Source organism: Nyctibius grandis, chromosome 7 (assembly GCF_013368605.1).
Source record: "Nyctibius grandis isolate bNycGra1 chromosome 7, bNycGra1.pri, whole genome shotgun sequence".
Classification (NCBI taxonomy): domain Eukaryota; kingdom Metazoa; phylum Chordata; class Aves; order Nyctibiiformes; family Nyctibiidae; genus Nyctibius; species Nyctibius grandis.
In genome coordinates, this window is record NC_090664.1 from 750,603 (window position 1) to 776,248 (window position 25,646).

The 25,646-nt window shown below is 45.3% G+C and overlaps 1 protein-coding gene across 1 annotated transcript in view; it reads left to right on the forward strand.

Annotated features, from left to right (window-relative positions):
• Positions 1-318: 318 nt before the first annotated feature.
• The window catches only part of TMC2 (transmembrane channel like 2), a 30,122-nt gene continuing 4,794 nt past the window's right edge, over positions 319-25,646 (forward strand). Inside the window, exons 1-17 of the mRNA XM_068405124.1 lie at positions 319-364; positions 678-725; positions 2,742-3,069; positions 3,608-3,757; positions 5,925-6,015; positions 6,932-7,013; positions 7,306-7,412; positions 9,182-9,280; positions 12,081-12,223; positions 13,695-13,842; positions 14,287-14,475; positions 15,961-16,140; positions 16,989-17,141; positions 18,728-18,856; positions 21,474-21,541; positions 22,421-22,660; positions 24,285-24,410. Coding sequence (XP_068261225.1) covers positions 319-364; positions 678-725; positions 2,742-3,069; positions 3,608-3,757; positions 5,925-6,015; positions 6,932-7,013; positions 7,306-7,412; positions 9,182-9,280; positions 12,081-12,223; positions 13,695-13,842; positions 14,287-14,475; positions 15,961-16,140; positions 16,989-17,141; positions 18,728-18,856; positions 21,474-21,541; positions 22,421-22,660; positions 24,285-24,410 — 2,327 coding nt within the window. The remainder of the gene's footprint in view (positions 365-677; positions 726-2,741; positions 3,070-3,607; positions 3,758-5,924; positions 6,016-6,931; positions 7,014-7,305; positions 7,413-9,181; positions 9,281-12,080; positions 12,224-13,694; positions 13,843-14,286; positions 14,476-15,960; positions 16,141-16,988; positions 17,142-18,727; positions 18,857-21,473; positions 21,542-22,420; positions 22,661-24,284; positions 24,411-25,646) is intronic.

The window sequence follows — 25,646 nt, forward strand, 5'->3', positions numbered from 1 at the left end:
TTCCTTCATGTTTAAATAATGAAATGCAACGTAATGCCAACAGGCGCTTTTTTCACCGGGAGAAGGGAGCAGAAACGGAAGGGTTTGGGTAGGCTGAGGCAGAGCCCAGGTCTTCTCTGCCTCTCCCACCCCTCCCTGCCCTCCCCTGCCCACATGGCTCGCAAGCAGGAGGTGACTGGTGGCTGGATGTGCCCGTCTGTCTGCAGTGCCGAGGAGACAAGCACATGGGCACTGGAAGAGAGAGTAACCCACATATGACGGGGGTGTGCGTGTGCAGCATAGCAGCTACGGTGTCTGTGCAAAAGACGGGAGGCTGTCATGGGGAAGAAAAAGAAATGTGCTTTACAGGTCATCATGGAAGATGGTTGGTATCACTCTGAGATCATTTCAGTTTGGGTGCTGCCAAATACTTGAGAAAATGTCTCATGACTTTCCAAGCACAGCGTTTTGTGTCTCTCAAAGATCGCGCGATTTCAGTTTGCTCATGCAGGGAACTTTTGTCAATTCACGAAACTAAAGTAAATATTAAGAGCGTCACCGTAGGAAATGAATATAATGTATAATCAATAAGGGACATTCTGCCAAGCTCAGCTGGCACTTAAGGACTAGCTGTCTAAAGCATCGTGTGTGTAAATCCCAGCAACAAATGCAATTACTCTTTGTTCTTTGTCTTGCAGTTGGAATAGAGATTGATGGACAAGTCGAAAGTGACACAGAGAGTGAAGGTAATGTAGATATTAAAAAATGCATTCTTGTTTGAAATATAAAAGATGATATCTTTTCTTTTTCTCTCTGGGTTGTGACTCGCTCTACAACAGGAATCAGACCACGAGCTACTTGTAAGCAAGCAGATTTTTCCCTCGAGGTGTGACTTATAATAGTAATATGTAAAACACCATTCTTAAGCAGTCTGTCCCCTTTCATCCATGCTCCTAGAGTAGGAGGCTGTTGGAGCCCACGTCCCTTGGCAGTCACCCCTAGTAAATCGGGCAGCACGGTAAATCACCACCCTATGCAGGGCTGGGACTGCTTTGCACCCTCCGAGGTCCTGCCTGCCCTCCCTGTAATGCTTGCTTACACCACAACATGCTGGTATGTCAATTAGTCACGGCCACGAGAAGAAAAAAATGAAAATGTATTGGAAGCAGGCTAATGGCTGTCAGGAAAACCAGGAAGAGCCAGTGACAGGGTAAAAACAGCCTTAAATCTGTATGTACAGTAAATAAAGCTAAAATATAGCTAAGGGGTAGGATTATAACGCTAAATAAAGAGAGATAGCTAAGAGGTAAGATCATTACAGCACTGGATAGGTGGCATGAATGTAGATGCTACTGCAAAAATAATTCACAACCGTGTCTATACAATCCATAAAATATGAGAAATTAATTAGCAAATGATTATGATTTCTTTTTATAATCGTATCCACCTTTCCTATACAGGCAAACAAGGAAATAAGATTAAAGTAACAAATGTATGCTCCACATTTAACCTAATATTTGACACATTGCAAATGAAAACCATGACAGTTGGCTGCACAGAAAGAGCATTTTCTCAGAGAGGGTAGGTGGTCCTTTGACCTAGATCACTAGCTGAAATTCAGCTGAGATGGACCATTACACAGTAATCAAAACCTACCTAGCGGCTCCTGAGAAATGAGTTAAAAGCTTCTTCTCATTTCCAGTGACAAGTGTGACAACTACCACCTACTAGCAAGCAAAAAGTATTTGCTTGTTATTAATTTCTAGCTTTTCACTGAAGCAAAAATGCAAATACTCAAATTCTTTTTGCTTCTATTTTCCTCGCCTTTTAGGATACTCATTTTTCACTCCAGGTCCCATTCCAGTACAATTTCCTTTTTCCATTACAATTTCTCCAACCCTGGGGAAAAAAAATCAATGCCAAAATTGCAAATTTCTTTTTTTTTTTTTTTGGTTTGAACACTTTATTTTCACCAGCCAGAAATGTTGGAAAATTAGAAGCCAAAAGACTCTGGAAAACTTTACATTAAAATCAATAGTCTTGGTGGTAAAAGGGATGGAGGGGCTTGGGGTTTTTTGAATGTTTTTTTTTCCCTTTCCATAATATTCTGCAATTAAATCATGCTCCATTTCAATACTTCAAACTGGAAGCACTTCTGATTTCTGGACAAATGAGGTTTTTAGCTTGTGATGCCAATAAGAATGAAATGTGCATCAGAAACTCTCTGGTTTTTTTTTTTTCTTCTCTGGATATAGACCTTCCTATAGAAAAGAAAACTCAGAGAAACAAGACCTGGTGCTGCCTAAGCTATACCTTTTCTCTATATAAATAGAAGACCTCCGTTCCCAGTCTTGAAAAGTAAACAGATTTCAAGGACATTGCACCAACACGCACACTACATACTGTACAACCCACTGCAGGTTCTGTTTCCATTGCTCTCGTGTGTTTATGGGTCAGGAAGATACCTGTGCTCTCTGATGGCTAGGCTTTTGCATTTGTAACCGATTTCCAATATTCTTATGGTCACATATCAGTCACTGATGTGCTAAAATCAGCTCTGCTGTCTTAAATGGGAGCTGTATAACCAAGAGTTGGACGTGGTATAACGCAAAGCCCACCAAGGTCAACAGGCATCTGCTCACTGACTTCGCCAGGGTTTGCATCAGGCGTCCTGGCTGCCTGTGCTTTTCTCATGAATCCTTATTTTGCCAGCATGGAAAGCTAAGTGTTTCCCAAAGTACTTGTTTTTTTATCTCTTGCAGAAGATGAAGTAAAGGACAAGACACCTAAGAAACAGCCCGTCAGGAAAACTGGCAGAGCAAGCAGACTTGAAAGGAAAAAGCAAGAGAAAGACAAAGAAGATGAGAGCCGAGAGGAAGACAATTGTAGCCAACAAAACACAGCTTCTAGGAGAAAAAACTACCAAAAGAAAAACAGCGATGGAAAAAAGGCAGGAGAGGAAGGAAGCCAGCAGAGAGAGAGAGGCAAAAAGGCTCCTACCAAAGATCAGAAGGAGTCAGAAAACAAAGAAAAGAAAAACAAGAAGGGAAAGGAGGGGGAGAACAAACAGAAGACAGACAGGAAAAACAGGTAATTAAACAATCCCTGAGCACAGCAGTATCAACATGCAATGGGCTTGTGGCACACGGGTCAGAACTACAAGATCGATAGATCTGGGCACATTTCTTTGGTTGGTCTATGGAAACGTTCAGGTTGAAATGGATCTCTCACGTTTTCAAGTCTCTTCCTCTTCCAAATCTTGCTTGTCCCAACACTCTGCTTCTCCCTATATCTTCCATTTCCCTCTGAAGGTGTGAAAAACTTTTTTCCAGAGCCAGCTGTAGCCCTAGGCAATGCTTCTGTAGTGAAGCATGATCCAAAGCACAATGTCGGGTGAGTTATGGTGCGATGCAACTGCCTCTTGACTGTCCTGGCTGGAAGCAGCCTTGCCTTGAGCGCAAAGGGGCCGTGCTGGCACTGCACCGAGCCGGGCGACGGTGAGGCACTGTGCCCCCATCAGACAGGGATCCCCGGGGGCCAGCAGCACTGTGCCCATCCCAAGCAAGACCTTTCGTCTAACTCCTGCAAGATTTTCCACTTAGTGCCCTTCCTTTTGTGTCTCTCCCAGTACTACTTCTTCTTCCAACTCATCCGATGAGGAGTCGCTGTCAGAAGAAGAGCTCGCAATGCTGATGGAGCAGGTGGAGCAAAAGAAAAAACTGATTTCCACTATGAGGAACAAGCCCTGGAGGATGGTGAAGAAGCTCTCGGTGCTCAGGTACCCGTCACACTGGGAACTCACACCACTGGGGTCTTTGCTGACTGTCAGATGCACTTTGCCTTTCCTAGAAATTGCATTTTTTTGCTGCTGCTACTGCAACGCTCCAGACTCAGAAAAAGCAGCCAGCAGAGCCTGGCCAGCCTGTCTGGGTTTAAATGATCAGAATTAAAATGTGGAATTTGATTTTCAGCCTCTGTAACCAAAGAACAGACAAGGTGCAAATCTGTTCAACTGATACCTACGGCCAGGTCATTCTACCCTTGTATTTAAAACCAAATGACTCACTACTGTCAGGCTACTTGTTAAAGCAAACTCTGTGCCCTGGTTTGCTTATTCATGCCCATTGTCAGACAGAAATCAGAGCAGGAAAGTGCCACGTTACTTCACACTTCCGGAGACAGTGCTGCTTGGAAAAAATGCTATATTATTTGCTGAGGTTTATGGAGCAAAGATAATATTGCCTCCCAGCCCACGCTGAATGTGGGAACAACACAGGCAGCTGCAGAAAACCCCTTAGTGCAGGGCAATGGGGGGCCATGGGCCAGGGCTGACCAGGGAAATCAAAAGCCACAGGTCAACAGGGAACGGCTCATAACAAACTGGTCCCATGTCAAGGCAGTGATTCAAATCCAAAAAAAATCATCTGAAACTCCTTTCTACCAGGAGGGCTTTCAAAATAACATTGTATAGGTGTACACAGCCCCACGGGGAGGGGTGATGTACCCCCTCCATCTTTGCCAAGAGGCTGCTCAGAGCTGCAGTGGCCGGGCTGTGAAGGCTGGTAGTCACCATGCGTCTCTGCTTCTCTCCTTTACACCCTGAAGGCCAAGACCTGCTCCATCTTCCATTAAAAACAGAAGCCTTGAACACTGCCAATTATTTCTAAAAATCTAAAAAGCAGCTTCTTGCAGGCATGCTATGAGCCTGAGCTCATTACAAATAAAATCTTATGACCCTCAAAGTCCAAAGTTCCGCAAGAAAAGTAAAAAAAAAAAAAGCAAAACAGTCTTATTCCTGACATATTTTCCCTTTGGTGTAGGATCCTGGCTAAAATTCTGCCTAGAGTCATGTTTGATCACACACCTCCATCCTTTAGTCTTATCCCTGAACCATGGCAATCATTAACGCCCGCTAATGAACCTAAAGAAAATTGTTGTATTTTATGTGCAGGGGTCCCCAGAAAGGCTCTCAGTGTTGTACATTCATTAGTTGTTTTGGCTGCACAAACACAACAAACTGCACATCAACAAACACATCAAACTGCACAAATTCTGAGACAAGAAAGGATTAGCCCCATTGCACAGATGAGGAATGTGAAACACACATACATTCAAGACTTAGAAATCCCACTTTAGGTTTGCAAATAAAGTCGAGGGTGATTTTCCCAAGGTTATGGGCTGAACTAGCCAACTATTTCTACCAAGTAGAAGCCCGTCTTCCCCACAGGTTTAGGATTGCAGAGGACCTCCTGACTCCTTAAGTTTAATCTCTTCTCATGCTGTATCAGCAACATCAATATACAATATAATCTTATTCACAAACTTAGCATACTCTAACAGCATCTATGCAGGTTCTTTTCTCTGTAATTCCCTTAGAAACCTATTCTAAAACTAACTTCAATTTGCAGCTTGATTTTACTCCTGCCCAGCGTACATTCATTTCTCTGGCACTGAGATTATCCTGTTAGGCCAATTGTATGTCTCTGATATTCATCCAGGGAGATGTTCATGGAGGGAAATTCTGCACCCTCTTGGAGCTTGTTTCACTAGAAAATGTTCTTTTTTTCTTGACCAATACACCAGGAGAGAGAAGTTATAGCAGGCATGCTGGGGTGGCAGAGCTCGGGAGGGAAAGGAACAGGCAGGCTTTTGGTCTACATCCAGGGAAAAATCAGGGAGCAAGATTTAAGGCACATCTCCATTGCATGAGCGCTTGGGGGACCCATTAACTAGCCCTGGGTGAGTGTGTGAGACCTGCATGGCACAGCAACACCACCAGCAGAGAGCAGCTGGCACCCCAGACACAGCACGGGGCACGGAGAGCCCAAACCCCTGCCTTCACATGGGTAGGGCGGCATGGCTGCTTTGCCACTGGTGCAGGCAGAGGTGGAAAGCTAACGAGCCCTTTACTGTTTCAGTAACCCGCTTGTTTATTTTCTAATTAGGGAGGCACAAGCTTTTGTAGAGAAGTTTGAAGGAGCTCTGGGAAAAGGGAAGGGCAAAAAGTTGTACGCGTATAAGATGATGATGGCAAAGGTAAGTGCTGCAATGATGCCAAGGAAAAGTTGGTTACCTGGTTATGCATTCAGCCCATTTTTGGTAGCATTTATTAACCCATATTTGGCAGAGACACCTGGAAATCAGAATAAAACTTCCTGCCTGCATTCAAAAAAATACTAGCCAGGTTCAAATCTCTGATGATTACAGAAAGAACAAGGTGAAGTTTCCCCCTACCTGAATCTCATCGCCACCTTCCCTGAAGCAAGGGAGGGTTTGGAGGAGCAGGATAAAGTATGGTTTTCTGGTTGCAATCTCCAAAACCGTGATCTGTGAGACAGGGTACCCCTAAAGAGGAGAGAGGTCATGCCAAACTCTTGCATTGCTCCATAGACCCCTGTAAAATTTCATCTTCCCCCTTAATGAGACGACGAGAGGATGATGACTGTGTTTTAAGACTGAAGTCAGTAACCAAGTTGCATGTTGTCATGGAGATTATATTGAGAAGCGAAAAATGGAGCCAGGCCTGAGATGATGAAATCAACGGGAGTTTAGCTGCTGGTCTGACGAGGAAGGACTCAGGCTCAGTATTTTATCAAATTAAATTTTGTTTTAAATGGAGTTGATTTTGCATCAGTTCATTCAATCCAGAGCTAGGCCTGAATTTTCCACCCCTATATAATATAGTAAACTCATACCACAACCACGGCTTTCCAAAGGCCTGGGAAGGTTAAAATTCAGATAATGAATGTGAACACTTCGGGGTGGGGGGCTTTTGGATTGACAGTAATTTCTGAAATAGTCCAAACACTCAGATTCAGACCAGAGTATTTGCTTTGGACTTTAGACACACCCCTAGCACTGCTACCAAACCCTGACATTAGGAAGCTCTGCAGATGATAAGCAGCCTCCCTCTTTGTTCCTCTCTGCTCACAGAGATGTTGTCTTGTTTCAGAAATGGGTGAAATTTAAGAGAGACTTTGACAATTTTAAAACCCAGTGCATACCCTGGGAGATGAAGATAAAAGAAGTGGAAAGTAAGTGGAAGTCTGAGCTGTGTGGTGGCAGTGGGACATTTTGTAAGACAGCTTTGCCTTCATCCAAACAATGATCCAGCTCCCTGGTCCCCAGTCTCCGCTTGCCCTGGGCACCAGTGCCAGACACGGACCCCGGGCAGCACCCGGCTTTGCCATCTCCATCAGCAGTGGAGACTGTCGGGAGGCTCATGGGCAACACACTGGGGGAGAGTGAGGGTAAAGGGGTCCAGGTCTTGCTGAGAATAGTTTAACCCTCCTAAACTCCTAACCACCAAGTGTCTTCTCTTTCAAGGTCACTTTGGCTCCTCAGTCGCTTCCTACTTCATATTTCTGCGGTGGATGTATGGAGTAAACCTTGTCCTTTTTGGGTTGATATTTGGACTGGTTATAATTCCAGAGGTAAGTGCTTAATTCTCTGTTCAGTAATATCTTGCCCATTGCTTAACATGAACATGAGACTGATGGCACAAACAAGCGTCTTATAACAAGCAGTGCTTTAGAAAAATGAAATAAGTACGGACAATTATTTACAAAGAACGAGCCACAAGGCTGTTACTGACATGGGAGCAAAAGCTGGATTGAAATCAGGAGACCTAAAACGCTACTGAAGACCCTGCCCATCCAACAGCCAAAACAGGAACTCAAAAACCTAGTTTAAGGCTATTTTTACATTTTGACTAAAGTGAAAAACATGATCTAGGAATCCTCCTAGGTACGAGCTCAGGTCCATAAAAGCCATGAGAAATGGGCTGTGCTCTGAAAGGGATTAAGACGACCCACCTTTTTGGCCCTCCGAGGGGCATAGCCCCAGGGGGACAGCCATGGTGCAGCCCTGCAGGAGGAACCATCGAGGGAAGGAACAGTTTCCCAAGCACTTTGCCAACTAACATTTGGTTGGGAAATCTCCATTTTCTGTACTTCTAATTCAGATGATTCACAAGGAAGAATTTTATTTTTAGTTTTTCTATTTCTTCCTGTTCTTGGAGAAGGAAAAGGATCTCATAGCCAACTTTATATGATCATTTATTGAAGAATTTTTTAATGTAGCCATTACAGCTCTGGCTAAATTACTCAGTGCAGTCTTTAAAGGCTGGGCAATCCACAGACAGTGGCATCTGTTCTGTTCAATGCAAATTTTTATGGAGTAAAAATGCAGCAGGGACTCTCCTGAGGACTGTGCCTTTGTTCTCCTTAATGTGGTTGCTCACACTATCCAAAGTAAAAGCTCTGTTTCCTCCCAAGATGAAGATACATAACCATTAGTATTGAACAATACAAATCTATTTTGTTAGGAACTATGCATATGGTAGAAGACTAAACAACTTTCATCTTTAAAGCATGCATACTGTTACTCATTGCCTACTGAGCTGTTACGATATGGAGAGTAGCTGGGCAATAAACATTTAATCATAAATGATTTTTAAATTAATTAGATAGCCCTAAAAAAAATAGTGATAGATGATATGCTAGGATCTTTCTAGGCTCTGAATGCTAATGGGATATTTTGGTATAGGCACCAGTCAGAGTCTGCTTGTAAACGTATTATTAACTCTCCATAGCCCTTGATGTTCTGTCTGGACTTCAATAGCTGCTGGACTTGCTGCAAGACCTGCTCTGTGTGGTGCCATCAGGAGAGGCTGTGCCATGAACACTGTTCTTTGCATCATTTTGTCACATGCTTTTTGCCCAAACCTAACTGCCCTTCACCTCACCTTGAGATCATTTTTCAATTCAAGACTCTATAATACAAAATATACCTCAAACTCAACCCAGTGCTCTTGACTTCTCTCAAAGGAGGAGTCCTGCATAAATAGATAAAGCTAATCCCTTTATTGCATTACACCCACGAAGTTCAAGCAAAGAAGTTCTTGCTAAACTAAGGACATCTAAACTGGAGCTGTTCATTGAAGGATACAGTTCCTTGGCAAAATAGTTCCTGTGCAATGGACGTTACCAGGGAAAGGGAACTCCTCTGGTTATTTGGGTGAAATTAATTCTAAATATTTTAAACTGCTGCTCTGGCATTAAGAAATAAAATATATAGGAAAATCAACCAAAAGGAAAACCAACCACAAGCAAACCAAAAGGGACTCATTACAGAAAAACCCTACTAAAAACTGTACAGTGTGTTATACCATACATGCATCACTGTTGTTGATGTTCACCAGGTCCTGATGGGAATGCCATACGGGAGCATGCCAAGGAAAACCGTACCCCGGGCTGAACAAGCAAGAGCTATGGATTTTTCAGTTCTTTGGGATTTTGAGGTAAGTGCAGGAGCATTAATTATAAGAGATCAGTTGAATACCTCCTAAAACCCTTCAGACGTTAGTGGTGCCACAGGGACAAATTTGTGCCAAGATAAACCAGCAATACATCTATTTCTTTCAGAAGATGAAGACACCTGCTGCCACAAAATCTTTGTGGATCTCCAGAGATTTCGGGCCAAAACAGCATGTGCACATGCAGGCACTTGCACATGGATTTGAACCACAAATGTGCTGGCTGGCACACGTCACGTGTGTGTATACAAACACACACAGACATATATTTCTCAGTGTTGCAGGAACAAAACAGATGCATTTTTATTCCAAAGGGGACATATCACATCCCAACACAGCTGGCTAATACCACCCAAAATGTGTCTGTCTGAGATCAATGAGGTGCAACATGACGAAGTAAAATCCACTAAGGCCAGTGGAGTTATACAGTTCCACACTGAAGGATGTCAAAGCGGATTTAGGAATCCCATGGCCTTTTATCTACACAGTATTTTTATTCATGAAGCACAAGAAGCCAAAGTTAGGTTTTTCTATTAGCATTAGTAGAAGCAGGTAACTATGCAAACTGCCCAGTGATGAGCTTGGTGCGACTCAAACCACGTTCACAGAGTTGCCTCGTCAACTCAGGCAAAAAAAGATCCTTTTTCAGAGGAAAAAACCACTCATTATTCTAATTTCAGAGGAAAAAACACTGTATTTTAAATCTCCATAGAACAGTCTATAGAAATCTATATCATCATCTCACATTCATAATGTAGAATATTATTCTGAAAAAAAAAACCAAAAAATTTTGTATGCACAAGAGCCATTTTACTTCCAACTAGAAAGGCAGCCAGCACACAGATGAAACACGAGAGCTACTCTGAACCAGGCAGCCAGAAGGCAAGTTCAAGCTCCAGACTCCCTTCACGGGCACGGAGCACCTTGCCACACCGCTGAACTTGCTCATAGCCTTGGGAAGGGAATCGCTCCCCACGCCCCTGCCATCCTGTTCCCCTGAAATATTTGTATGAGCCTGAAGCTGAAACCAAAGTTTAGGATTTGCACCCAAAGGGAAAGCCCAAGTTTCCAGATCCTCTGAACCCCTCTGCCATGCAGGTCCCCATCCACACCCATTCCTTCGCTGCTTGACACCAGGGAGCAATCACACAAGCTTGAGAAGCGATCTCCAGCAACGGGGCAACAACGTACACCCTCTGCAGTCAGAGGATGTCAAATTAAGCCCTTCACAGAGGCCTGCCCTTTGAAAAGGAATAGATGCTCATTCCAGCGTGCTCCACAGGAGGGGTGCGATGGGGAAACATACTTCAAAGCAGGCATAAAACAAAGAGCCAATATTGTGATCCTGAAAAATACATTTCAAGAGAGAGGAGCCAGGGTAATGTATGCTTTGGCAGCAAGGAGGTCACATCATGGATTTCTAGCGGAGTAGAAAGGAATAAATCTCACTTGGACACCAGACACCATGTCTCACAAACGGAGTTTAAAGAACATACTGAATGATGTGAGCAGAGGAGCTCATTTTTCAGTCCCCACCATTTGATGAATAAAAAAGACAAAGGTCTGGGATTACAATCTGTGAAAAAAACTTCACTAGCACCTTCCGGGAACATCATCTTGATATTTTATGCAGCTTTTTTCACACACCTTCCCAGCACACGTTATACATAACACGTTACGGGCCCCAAGCAGCTATGCTGGGGTCTGCCAGCCTCGGGCTTGCTGTATTTCCCCGAGTGGCTCAGCAGCACTGGCAGAACCACGTGCAAAGTCATCCTGTACCTGTGGCACTGGTTGTGGGATCTTCATCCTTGGAGATTTTCAAAACTCAGCTGGATACTGCCCTGAGCCACAGCACTTAATTTTGCAACTGGCTCCTGCTTTGACCAGGGGGCTTGACTAGATGACCTCCAGAGGTCCCTCCCCATGTAAGTTATTCAATGTCTCCAAACAACATCCATTCCACAGCCTCTGATACGAGCTTCAAGTTATGTCTCAATTTTGGCCTTTCCAAAGGCTTGATCAGAGGGGAGCTTGCTCACGTATCATGGCCAGACTGATTAACTACACTTAATTTATGAGCTGAAAGACAACAGGCAAAAAAAAGAGAAGTACAATATGCAATGGTAAACACCAACTCAGGTGAGATATGACGGAAAAATAGGGAGACATTGCTAATGCAGATCAGATCTGCACACTCGTTGAATGCCCAACAGTTTGTACAGCAAAAAATATATCTACTTGAGCATGGTTGATACTGTGTCTGAGCTCTGCTTTCCACAAGAAAGCAACGCTCTGATTTTAGTCTTTAGTTATGTTTGCTCTGCAGGTAGTAATCAGTAAAAGGAACTAAATCCACAGGGCACCAAGCATCAGCTGCCTCCTAGCTGAAAGGAGAAGTTTCATATCATGGTGGGAAACCCCTTTGCTACAGCATTTCTACAAGATCTGAGTGTTTGATACTGGCTTAGAGAAGCACGTGGGCTACGGCCACAAAGAGCGATAAGGAGGCTTTTCTGGGAGGGATGAAACAGGGATGAATAAAAACTACATTTTAGTTTGGAGCCATTATCCTCTGACATGCTCTCCCTCTTCTTCCGTCTTAGGAGGATAAGCTCGTAGGAGGATGGCTTTCAGAGGTGACAGGGCAGCAAACAGCCAACAACGAGACACTAAAATTTTTTCCAAGTTCATTTTCCTTGTTTTACATCTTCAGTTTTCACTGAAACCCTCTTTCCTGCAGAAGAAAAGCTTACACAAAGGTTTGCTTTTGCTTTCCCTCCAGGGCTACATCAAATACTCAGCACTCTTTTATGGCTACTACAACAACCAGCGGACAATCGGCTGGTTAAAATACAGGCTACCGATGGCGTATTTCATGGTGGGAATCAGCGTATTCGGCTACAGCCTGATGGTGGTTATAAGAACGTAAGTACAGCTGGCATTGCCCTCTCTACAAAATCCACCCAGATGTGCCTCACAGCTGGGTTCCCCTCCATGGGCATGGCTCATGGCTCAGTCCAGCCTCAGCCGGAGGGCTGGGGGAGCGTGGGGCAAGGGGAACTGCGTGCCTGCTGTGTTCATGCACTCAGCCTCAGCATCCACCACCCCTGGCTCTGGGGGGCTGGTGGACCTGGGCAGTCCCCTGCCTCAGCCATATGCTCACCTGCATTAACTGAACCCTTCTCCAGCCCTCTTCCTCGTCCTCCTCCTCTCTGGATGGCTTTAACCCTTCCTTCAACATTATTACAGGGCTGTCAAACAGGTGGATTTTGTACATGAAGGAGGATTTTACTTACAGTAAATTTCAAAGGCTCCTTTTCCCATCCTTTCATTGCAAAAAAAACCATTCCTGAAAGCCAATGTGAGTCACACAGATGGTGCAAGGGGTACAGAAAAGAGTCCAAAGCTACTAGACTGCTTTTGATGTGTCCCCAAACCAACCAGCGGAGTTTTAAAGCAGGGCACCAATCTCTGTGCCCCTGGTGCCCCAGCGAGGCCCCCGCAGCATCCCGAGGGCACCGAGGATGCAGCCGAGGCACCTCTCGCTGCTGAGACAGTCTCTGCAACGCCAAAAATAAACCCCTCTGTCTCCCTCTAGAGGCCACACCAGCAAAGGTTATCCTTCCTTTGCAAGAAAGAATAAGCCCATGGATTTGTCTCTCTATCAAAACAGGCCCTACTGCTGTGCAGCCTCTTGAGCCTTTGGCTGGACGGGACACGGGGATTTGCTGTACATTTGCCATGAAATTGCAGCATCTGTTGTCTCGCCTTCCTTGAGGGACTGGCGCTGGGAACTCTAGTGGGAGTGACAGAAGGATTTCAGGGACCAAACAATAGAGAGGGAACAGCAGAAGCCATACCTGCTCCTATGCTGATTAACAAGAATAATCCTTTTTCTCTCCCTGCATGGTTTGCTGCAAGCTCTTTGGCTCCAGCGTTGTGCAGCTACTGAAATCTCACTAAAACTTTGTGTTGCAGTGAGTGTTTTGGACAGCACCAGTGATTTTTGACTAAATTTAACTAACTAAAGGTAGTCGTAGTCATATACTGCACCCTAGGACCCAGAAGCGCTGTAAATAGACTTTCTTCATGCACTAGCTGGTGGAGGCAATCCTTAACCTGCTTTAATCACCTATGCTAGATTTTTTATATATTACTGTTTTTAGTACAAGCCCTGCATAGCCCTGAAGACCCCTTTTGACAATTCATTTCTCCTTAAACCTCAAGTCCCACGGCACATGATAGACAGTCGCACCCAAATCCCAAGAACGGTCGCCCCGCTCCTTCCTTATCCACCAGCAATCCCAAGCCACTGGTCTGCTTTGCAAAGCTGACGGACAAGTGGCAGCTCTGTGAAACACTCCCTGACCTTGCTACCATACGTGTCCTTGCACAGGATGGCACGCAATGCCAACGAAAGTACAGCAGATGGGGATGACGACAACTTCATTTTCAGCTGGAAAATGTTCACTAGCTGGGACTACCTCATTGGCAACCCAGAGACGGCAGACAACAAGTTTGCATCCATCACCACCAGCTTCAAGGTAACCCTAAGTTGGCATTTCTCTGTTTGCCTCCGGGGATGCTCCCAGCGCTTACCATGGCAGAGGTTTAAGGGCAAAGCTGGGTACCCGTCCAGCATCTCCTCTGTACGAACAGGGTATGGCACTGAATCACGGCAGCTCCAGCTCCCATGCCATGGGTCACCCCAACAACCTTTTTAGGATTTGAAAAAAATCTGGTTTACTTCAGAGCGCAATTCCCCTGCCACGTTCCTCTGGGGCACAGCAGGCTGTTTGCCACTTGGTGTCTTTCAGTCAAAGCCAGAAGCTCAAAGCTTCCTACAGGCATAACACAAACTCCCAAGTTCAATAGAGCCAGAAGAGCATGGGATTACGTTTCATAGGGTAGAAAACCACCCGATGTTGCCTTAGGCTCGGTGCTGCCAGACACACGCTCCAATTCTGTGAGCATCCCTGTTTTTTCAGGAGTCTATTGTGGATGAGCAAGAAAGCAACAAGGATGAGAACATCCACCTGAGGAGATTCCTGCGGGTTTTGGCCAACGTCCTTATCATATGCTGCTTGTGTGGGAGTGGCTACCTCATTTATTTCGTGGTGAAACGCTCCCAGACGTTTTCCAAAATGCAAAACGTTGGGTGGTACGAAAGAAATGAGGTAAGGAAACTTTGCTTCCAGTTTTCTGCTGTGATCATTTGCCTTGGACATCAGCATAATAGTTGCCACAGCTTGAGGACGGTATTCAAGGCAGAGGGATTCCCTAGCAGGGCCCAGAAGTCCCCTTCACTACCTTTGTACTTGTTTTAGCTGAGAAGCACATTGGTCTCACTGAGAGTTTCTAGGGCAAATTAACAGCTCCTGTGAAGAGGAGAAAATACTCTTACAATAAATCACAAAAAAAGTCGATGGGCTTTCAGCACTTACATCACTGACCATTTTTTAAAGCATCTACCTCAAGTTGCATATTAATGCTTACAAATTCTGTTGTACTAGAAAGCTCTCTGGGTATTAGAAATGTCCATGATCAGACACAAAGCTAAACTCAGATTCTTACCCTCCATCTTGAACAATGCGAATAAGATTTTACAACCTGCAGAAAAATATCAGCTGCCAAAATTTTTCTGTGTCTGATTTTGAAATGAGGAGCTCAAATCTTGAAGTTCTGAAAACAAAATTGTTTCAACCTATGGAAAGGCTTAATTTCAATGTATACTACATTATCATGTATTTGTGTTTCAAAGCCATGCATTTTCATAATTCCCTCAGAAAACATTAGCAAGAGAGCACTTTCTCACAAAATGCTTTGATTTGCTTCAGTGAACTTTTCCCAAAGAAAAAAACAAAAAGTTTAATGTCTGAGACTTTCCTGGTGATAACTTGAGATCTGGATATATACAGTTCTGGGTACCATTCCCTCTCCTGGAAAGAAAAGCACAAAAGAAGAGACCTGTGAGTCAGACCCTGCCAGCGGCTGTACAGACAGTCCTCTGCAGGCCAACAGGCACTGCAGGGCTGTAAAAAAACACAGAGCCTGCAAGTCATGCCTGAGCTAACGCTGACTTGCCAATGACCTCACTGACCACAGCACAACTTAGCATCTCGTGCCATATAGAGGAACAAAAATACCACTAGGATGTATTTTCTTGAGCTGCAAAACTGAGTTCTTGACGTGATTCCGTTCAAATCTGTAATTGCCTATTGCAAAAGCAAAGGCAATGTGGAAAATAAATGTGAAAAATAAACATTAGCATCGACTAATTATCTGTATGCACAGAAGCCAAGTCTTGCGCTTCCTCTGAAACTAAAATAAGAACCTCAGAGCTGATGCAAGCAGTACTACGAAGGACTTGAGGAACCTAAATATTCATGAGTCTGGGCTGACAGGGAACAAATTCTTCCGAGCTTATCCCTTTGAGATAACAGCAAAAGTGCTCCTGCAAGAGCAAGCCGTGCAACCCCGGCCTGCAGTCTGCTACTGTGCTGCCTGCACGCTAAGCAGAGCCAGGCGCTGAGCTTGCTTGGGCTCCCTCTCCTTTATAAACCCTTCAGAAAGCTCCAACCAGTTGCTGTCAGCCCCTGCTCTGCTCTAATGTAGTCACCATTGCTACTATTAGCAGTAATCTCATTTTCCTCCTGTGGCAGGTTGAAATTGTGATGTCCTTGCTGGGCATGTTTTGCCCTCCGCTCTTTGAAACCATCGCTGCTCTAGAGAATTACCATCCCCGCATCGGGCTGAAATGGCAGCTGGGGCGGATCTTCGCGCTCTTCCTTGGGAACCTCTACACGTTTTTGTTGGCCTTGATGGATGACGTCAACGAAAAAGTAAGAGCTGAGCTGAAAAGCCACATACGCCAGCATTGTCCAGAGCCGAGGGTGAGCGCAGCCCATCACCGCAGCCAACAGGGACGATCACCCCCTTCGCAGCAGGCACTTCCCCCCTCCCCAGTCCTCTCCAGCACTGCCTATGGGGAGACTCACAGTCCAGAGGGGTTTCCAGAGAGTCTCCAGCTTCTCTTTACAGACCTGAAAAGAGCGTGGTTATTGTCTCCTATAATCATGGCATATTAGGATAATTTGATTTTTTTCTCCATTTGACACCGTTTGCAATTTCTATTAACACAGACCCCGAGGATACAGTTCATAATCCTTTTCCCCTGCTCTCCCTTCTTTAACATTATCCCGGTAGCATGTTGCAGGCAGATAACTGCAGGACAGGATAAATGTCTAACTGATCTGTAGAAAAAATGAGCCCGTTTTAAGCTGAGAAGAATTGGATGAATCAGGGTGGTTTCCTCTGCCCTGAAAAATGAAGAAGAAAGTGCGAAAGCAGGACTGGGTGGAGGCTCCCTCAGCACACACCAGCCTCGCAGGAGGTCTGGCTCCTCCATGTGCAGGGAGCAGGCTGCTAGCTCCCCAAAACTCACAGTGCCCCGATCTGCTTTCGGTCTGGAGGGGCTGCTGCTCCCCTGCTCCTGGCGCAAGGGAAGGAGTTTCTGTGCTATTTCCCTTTCCAGTGCCAGCACTGCAACACTGTTGTAAGCAAACGCTCATATGATGGGTGTTAACCAGTAGGGAGGAGGGGGAAACCCAATGCCTGGGGTCTCTCCAAACACATCCTCTGGGGCCCCCATTTCCTGACATTTTTTGGCTAGGAGGTCTCTTCGTTGCAGCTGGCTGAAGAGGACGTGGTGAAGAACATCACTCACTGGACGCTCCTTGGCCACCACAACTTGTCTGCAGGGAACGACAGCGCTGCCACCCCACCTCCCCTTGATCCCGCAGACGTGCCCAGGGGACCCTGCTGGGAGACGACCGTCGGCATTGTAAGAAATTCATTATGTAGTTAAGCCTCTGGGCTGGTTTGGGGTAGGGTTTTTTTGTTGTTGATGATGTTTTTAGCATTTCCAGGCTTGAAGTTCCCCTCCAAATGGCATCTCCTTTCCCGGCTCTCGCATAGTGACACCAAGGCAGTACAAATCCTTGGCCACAGTTCTCAAGCTGTGGTGGTGAAATCCCCAGCTGGACGCACCCAGGGCACGCACGGCTCTGCGGCCCTTCCCATAAAGGGCACAAAAGACCAGGCAGTCTGCAGCCCTGCCTTTGTCGTGTTTTGGTTCAGATCACGGCGGTGCCTTTGAAGGAACCTGTCTTCTCCACTATTGCTGCACTTCAGTTCACATTGTGGGGAGGCTTTGGAGCACATGGGTAAAACCTGACCAGAGGACATGCCCCAAGGGAACTCCTGACACGTCCCAACCACTAACGCATCACGAGGCCATGGGATGACAGCAGAATGAGGCAAAAATAACCTCCCTGAAATGCACACAGGGTGGCCTTCAAGTCCTCAGAGTTTCACCCCACAAACCCACCCTGCAGCCTTCCTACTTTGGACAACTTTCTTCATTCACCAAAACGTTCTGTAGCCAGACTATGCACAATTTAAAAGTAAAAGCAATTATTTATGGGCTGATATAGATAGCTAGGGCTTAACCAAGCTACGAGGCTTTGCATTACTGTGTACACCCAATGGGTCTTCACTGGCCAAGCGGTTTTCAGTCAAGTGGGGAAAGACCAGCCACCATCACTCCTTGGAAGGGGCTGATCCTCAGTGCAACTGAACTGTCACCCTCCAAATCCTTGGGTTTTTTCCCCTCAGACTTTTAAACCTTTCCTTGTCAGTGCTTTTCCTTTTGAATCCTTGGGACACCAGCTATCCCCCTCCTACAAGTCTTACTTCTGCCTGCAATTTTACCCTTCTTGTCCTGAACATCTCCTCTCTCTACGCTTCCTCACAGCTCTTGTTTACAGCTGAGCAATTTCCTCAGGAGTCCATGAGAAGGTTATGGAGCTGAGCCATAGCAGAGCTATACACAGTGTAAATTACCCTCACTGTATGTACATTTTACACCAGCATTACTCCAGCATTAACATTCTGCTTACGTCTCACGTGCTGCTACAACATATAGTGCAGTCAGTAACACTGGCAGCAACTGTCAGGGCTTATGGCTCTAGTGGAGCTCATGGTTCCCAAGCACAGAGGTCAAGCTTAGGCACCATCAGGTGTTTGCAAACAGGCAGGGAGTTTGCTCATGGCATGCCTTTCTGAAGGTTACTGTCATATTTCGTGAGGGTGGTGAGACCCTGGCCCAGGTTGCCCAGAGAAGCTGTGGCTGCCCCCTCCCTGGCAGTGTTCAAGGCCAGGTTGGATGGGGCTTGGAGCAACCTGGTCTAGTGGAAAATGTCCCTGCCCATGGCAGGGGGGTGGAACTAGATGATCTTTAAGGTCCATTCCAACCCAAACCATTCTATGATTCTATGATAAAGACAAATGGTTTAATAAAAAAATACAGTCCTGAATGCACTACTGAAATTACAGGAGCTAAATGTTTTTTCTTGGTTTAAATTGCAGGAGTTCGTAAGGCTCACCGTGTCTGACATCCTGGTGACGTTCATAACCATCCTGGTGGGAGATTTCATCCGGGCTTGCTTCGTCAGATTTGTGAATTATTGTTGGTGCTGGGACCTAGAGGCTGGATTTGTAAGTCAACGTCTTATTAATTTAGGGCCATTTGGTCAAATGCTACAAACAGATGGGTTTTGAACTATTCCAGCGTCCTCTGGTCTTGTCTGATAATTTAATTGGTGTAGGTAGTCTCTGCATCACTTCTCTAGATCAATCAGTTTCATCCCAGAAAGAAGCCTACAAAAATGCAGTTCTCTCTCCCACCTCAGGAATTTAAAACATGGAGTTTTAAAAAAAAAAAACCTTATCTGATCTTCATTCAGTCATTATAACCCCAAAACTTTGGGCCCTTCTCCACCCCTTCTCAAAGCCCCAGACCTTCCTGCTCGTTGCCCACCCTGCAGGCAGCAGCACGCTTTACTCACAGCATCGTCTTCTGATCGATGCTGGGAGCTGGTGTTACTTCTGCTGCAGTGGAGCAAGGAGCGTTTCCTTCCTCTCTCCCATACGTTTAACACACAACAGCGCTGGACTCTCATAAAGGCTACGTTACCAAAGCAGCCAGTTCTGGAGCTGCACAAACACAGAACAAAATTATGAAAAAAAGTCCATTGTTTCACATAAGAAGTGACAAAAAAAGATGGATTCAGACAGAGATGGAAATACCTGGCAAGAATACAGTTATTATATCAGTGCACCAGTTGCCTAACCGTCATACTGGGAGGGTTTCCAGGAGGGGTCTGGAGAAGAGCAGAGGTGGGCTTTGCAGGTGCCTATGGGGGCCTGGTCAATTAAGGGCAGCCAGAGCACAGCAGGCATTTTGCTGCTCGTGGAGCATTTTGCCTTTCTTCTGGGGGAGGCAGAGGATGTTTCCCAGGCTGTCCCAGAGCTTTCAAAGCTTGGATGAACCCCTTGGCAGCCAAGCAGCACGCAATTGCTCCCACTGCACATGCTCACAGATCATGGTGTTGTGGAAGCTCCTGGTTTCCTCCTCCTGGCTGTGTCCTCCTCTCACTTTGTTAGCTGGCTTTAATTTTTTTTGAGATGCTTTCCTCAAAACAACCTTTAGAAATACTACATGGGGTTTTTCTTCATTCTTAAGATCTCCATTGTACAAACAGCTGGAAGTCTCTTCTGTCCTGCAGGAACTCTTGATGTATAAAAAACCCCCCAACATTTCATGGGCATCCATCCTCCACCTCTCAGTGAAATTTAGAACAGTTGCTTTAGAGCTTATTCTGCACTCCCCTCTCTCCTTTCCCCTGGCATTCAGCATCAGCCCAGGCAGGCTGCAAGGTGATTTTGCACTGAGAAACAAACCCCATTCATCATCTGTCAGGGGATGACCAGGCTAACGTGCTCCAGCAGGTCGGTTTTCGTAAACGAGCTGTACAACCCAGCCCCCCAGGAGCTCAGGAGCAAAGCAGAGCCCTTATTTATTAGGACTGTTATTTATTACTACTGTTTATTAGTAGTGTTAAGTTGCAGCCCGTAACATAGGGCAGCACTAGAGGGTTTGCCCTCTGCGATCTCGCAAAAGCAAATTTCTCATGCCAAGCGGCTCCCGTGGCAGTAACAGAAAGAAGAAAGCACCACGAGCTTCCCTTCTCTTTTCCCCTCCTCTTTTTCCCCTACATCTTTGCGAGATTCACACACTCAGTGTATCACTCCACTGGTGCTCAAGTAGGGAAAAAGAAGACAATATTAACCCCTAGCTAAAGATTTGAAGTAGAAATGAACCAGAATCGAAAGAACAAAGAAAACAACGTTTGCACCCATGCAAACTGGGTGCAAAACAGACATACTGCAGAGGACATTTCAAACATATAAGGGCACCACTCATCATTTCTTGGAACTGTGCTTTCTGCATTGCAGTAAAAAAAAATGTATTTTTCAAGAAAATGTAAAAGAAAAATAGTTCTTATGCATAGTTCAAGCTGCCAAAAGTCACCTGAGTTTTGTGTGCGCAAAAGCAGATATATGTAGAAGAAACAGCAGGTTCATCATAGGTAAATCTATCAGAATAATAATTTATAAAATAGCAAATACTGTCAATAGATTAGAGCAGCCTGTTCTGGACTTAACCACCATCAGCACCCACATCAGACAGGTTGCTCCATATAAATCAGTATTTTAACTATTGGCTAGTACAGAGCAAAATGCCACCAGATACCCATCAGGTCATGTATTCCCTCATATTTCTCTCTCTTTGCCCTCTGTTCCTGTTCTTCAGCAGCCCACTGCTGCAAGACCTGAGGACATGGATATATTTGGTGCAGCATTTGCCCTCCAGCTCATTATCACCGTTCAAATATTCAATATTTTACCATGGTAGAACTATAAGTCCATAGCCAGATGCACCAGCTGGAGGGTAAAACCTAGTCCCGTGCCACGGCTCCTTTCTCACCGTTGGCTTTATATTAGCAGGGAGAAGATAGAAACACAGAACAGCTCTAAGCACCTCCATTTATCTTTCCAATTTTCAGTAAGCCAAGGGAGAAGCAGCAGCCCACAGCGCAGTAGCTCCAGTTTTGCTTTCCCCACGCTGCTGCTAGTCATTCGAGCAGCTCACACGCAGCAGGAGCCCTCCCAGAAATCCCTTCATACCAGCTTTAACCAACCATCCTTACACCCAGCAACAAACAGCGGGTACCTCTAACAGCAACAAACTCTCCCTTCTCTCCCCATGCAGCCGTCCTATGCCGAGTTTGACATCAGTGGCAATGTTTTGGGTTTGGTCTTCAACCAGGGAATGATTTGGTAAGACATTCCTTTTTTTGTTGTGGTGGGTTTGGGTTTTTTTTTTTGCATTATCTAGAAAACCTGCCAACAGAGTTAGAAATCTTCCAAGCCAGCTACAATAACCTTTGGGGTTTGGTTCCTCTGACTGTTTGCCTTTCTGTGCTTGACTATAAAAGTGGAAATTTAAAAACGCCACCTTACTCGTCCAAGAGGAGTAGCAGGGGCATAACTGCAGCAGACAACAGTCCTGCAAACCCTGCCCCACTTTCACTTTTATGGGGTCATTTTTTTCCAGTGGTAAAAATGTATTAAGATGGTCCACGCACTGGAGGAGGAGATCAGAAGGGTTTTGAGGGCATCACGAGCTTACATGTCAACGCAAGGGTGGGCACGGAGCCAGCTGAGCAGGAGAGGCACGTCCCAACACTGCCCCAAGGGAGGGCCAACAGGAGCTGTTCTGCCCTGCTGTGAGAAGCAACAGGCAGCAGCACAAAGCACCCTCACCTCCTCTGAAAGGAGGGTTTCTTTCGCTGCGGATTGATGGTTTCTGCCCCCTCCCCTACTAGAACATCTCTGCAGACTCAGGGAGGTCTCTCCCTGCTGCTTACACTTGCCTCACATTTTCCAAGCTATCCCCAAGCAGTTTTTATCACAAACTGAACATCTTTCTCTACAAGCACCGAGGGGTCCAAGACCTCGCTGGTGCTCAGTGTATGGTTACCACACCCTAACGTGGGGGCAGGCAGCTTCTGCTCCAAGAGCACAGGGGTAGCACAAGCCAGCCCACTCAGACTTGCCACCACATGAACACTTTTTTTTTTTTTCCTTCTTCAAAGAAAATAAGAAACCTTCCAGTCTGCCAAAAAATAGCACCTGTCCTTCTCCTTTCCTTTTCAGGATGGGATCCTTCTATGCACCAGGGCTCGTGGGTATAAACGTGCTGCGCTTACTGACCTCCATGTATTTCCAGTGCTGGGCTGTCATGAGTAGCAATGTCCCTCATGCACGAGTCTTCAAAGCATCCAAGTCTAACAATTTTTACATGGGACTCTTGCTGTTGATCCTGTTTCTCAGCCTCCTGCCTGTGGCTTACACCATCATGACCCTGCCTCCCTCTTTTGACTGCGGACCATTCAGGTACTGGCAAAACACCCAAAATGCCAGTTTTCTACTCCGATATATGGGATTATTTTCATTAAGTTAGAAGGCCTGGACTCCAGTAGAGATGGTGAAATGCCTCCATTCTCATCTGGTTAAATCCTTGGCAATGTGATGCAATGGGTTACGCGCAGCTGTGGGCAACATGTGCAGATGAAAGCACCAGAGGACATCAGGGGTGGGACAGCAGAGTGCAGCCCCCAGTAAAAAAGCAATGGGAGCACCCCTAAGGCTCTCAGGAACACTGTGGGAGCAAAACAGGGGTCCAAAGCCTCCTTCTAAGACCTTCCATAGAGCCAAGAACTCCCACAGCACAAGGTGTATTTTACATGTTGAAATTTGCTGGGATGTAGCAGGAAATGGAGAGGTCTGAGCCTGAAGAGTTGCAGCTTTTTTTTTTTTTTTAATTAGGACAGAATCACCACTGCACAGAGCACTCAGTGGGCCACATTAACAAGCCAGTAAAGTCTAATTTGATTGAATAATGCCATTTCCTGGGCCTGCCGAGTCTGACTCAGCAAGGAGCCAGCTTGGAACAAATTCTTCCTGTAGAGGCACTGTTTTCGGTTATCCACTTGCTAATGGAGAACGACAACAGAAAGCTAAAAGACTCAGGGGAGAAGGCAAGAGACCAAAATTCCCTCAGTTCTTTAACAAGGACAGGTGTCAATGAGCAATGTCAGAAGATCTGACGAGAAGCTTGTTGCACGCACGCTATCATTTGGAGGTGACTAATCTGCAACGTGAAAGAGCTATTTCAATCCACAACCAACCCTTCAAAAGCCACTCAGCCTGATTCAGACCCTTGGCACACCCTCTCAACTCAACTGAAAGCTCAGCTCTCCTGGGCTTAAGGCAGTTGATGAAGTTGGGATCTGTTTAGCCAAGTTTGTCTTTATTGACTCTCATCGTCAGGACAGAGTCCAACACCTTCCTGAGCAGAATCCTGCAAGATCCCAGGAGGCAACAAGCCTAAAGATATGGAAAAGCACTTGTCGGGTTGAACTCACAGACCCAGGGATGCTGGGGAGAGAAGGTCAATTATGTAATCCAGCCTTTTACAGATTTGTTCTCCTTTCAAACAGAATACTTTCATCTGCTTTATCAATCTGGTTTGAAATTACTCTTTCACTGAGCTTCCTACTAAGCAGTAATCACAGCTTGCTATTTTTGTCATTACTTAGCAGCTCTTCAAGTTGGCTCATCACTTCAGAAAGCTGGAATTTGCATATAGAAAGTCATCCCTACCATGAAAAGGCAATATTTAACAAGATATTGATCAGAAATGTATAGTTACTGCAATCTGTAGGTTTTTATACATTTCAGGGGGGTAAATAGTCAGAACTCATAAAGGAGCCACATGTGGAAATAAATGTGTTAACTCCAGGAGCAAGCTGACCTAGCAAAGATTATTCTTATAATCACTGGGGGTGTGGGGGAATGGATGGACCAACAGATAATTTAAAATGAAGGCATCTCAGAATCCTTGGTGGCCAACAGCAAGCTGATGCTCACTGAAAGAGAGAGGAAACATGCTACTTAGGAGATATTTTGTCCCTCCAGGAAATACCAACAGTCCTTAACTGGCCGTTTGTCTTCCCAGTGGAAAGAAAAGGATGTACGACGTCATTCAAGAGACCATCGAGCTCGATTTCCCACTGTTTGTTGCCAAGATCTTCAGCTATGTGGCAAATCCAGGACTGATCATACCTGCAATTCTGCTCATGGTGTAAGTTTTCCTTGCAATATTACATGCCTGGCTGGGGGGAGAAGGATGAAAAAAAATGCTGGGATGTTCGTGAGGTCTAAATAGAGCTTCTGCTGAGATAACAGCCCGGATTAGGGCAGGCATGCTCCCTACCTCTCTCACCTTCGCCCAACTCCATCCCAAAATTTAATTTCCTGACCCAATTAAACACAACTTTGTAGATAAAATGCTTTGCTGACAGAGGTCTCACGGATATCAAAGCAGTCACAGCTTCCATATGAAAAATTTTCAGTAGCCAGCAGGAAATAAGTGGACAGTCTCAGCCTGGTGCATTTTGGAGAAGCAATTTCTGTCACAGCTGGTGGTATTTACAGCCCTGCCAAGCCAAAAAATTACACGTTCCAAAAATATGAAGAGGTGCATTTTTTGCTTGGGTTGTTTTTTTGTTTTGGTTATTTTGGGGGTTTGGTTTTGGTGGGGTTTTTTTTCTCCTTTTTCCAAATAATACATCTGGATTTTTTTTCAGTGCTGTCTGATCATTCCAGCTTTAAAACCCCACTTAATCCCTAGCACCTTTGGCAGCACTAGGATCAGAGCAGTTCTTTTTTCTTTTTTAAAAAGATATTTTTGGCATTATTCTCAATGTTTCCATAGCTATCAAAATGAGTGGGAGAGCCGTGGTCAAATTTTATAGGCAGCTCTGAACACTCCAAACTAAACAGTGGGAGACAAGGAGAGGGTTGGGGAGCAGATTACATATGCTTGCCCACTCAGACTCTTCCTTGGGCATCCACACACATTGGAGATGGGCCTCAGAGCTGATCCAGTACAGCTGCTCTTGGGCACTGTGATCCTTCATTCTGAATAGGTTACACTCTGAAGAGAGTACGATTAAATTAAATCAAATGCAAGTTCCCATGTTATGAAGGTTCTTACAGAAACAGCCTGAGAAAAATCCCAATTAAACTAAAACGACCTGTCATCCCTTCACCTGCCTCAAACTACTTACTCATTTTAACCTAAATAAAGATAATCAGATACTGTAACTCGTGCAGACAGATCCTACACTTAGAAGAATCAGATCAGATACCTGCAGGAGACAAGAAGTCTCATGCTACATCCCTAGTATGGCCAAGCATATTATTGAGTTATTAGCTCTATCCCTGCAGGCTTCACAGTAACACTAGCAGATGCTACCACAAGCACGAGATGAAGATCTCGGAACTAATTCACCCCAAATGGATGACCTTTACAAAA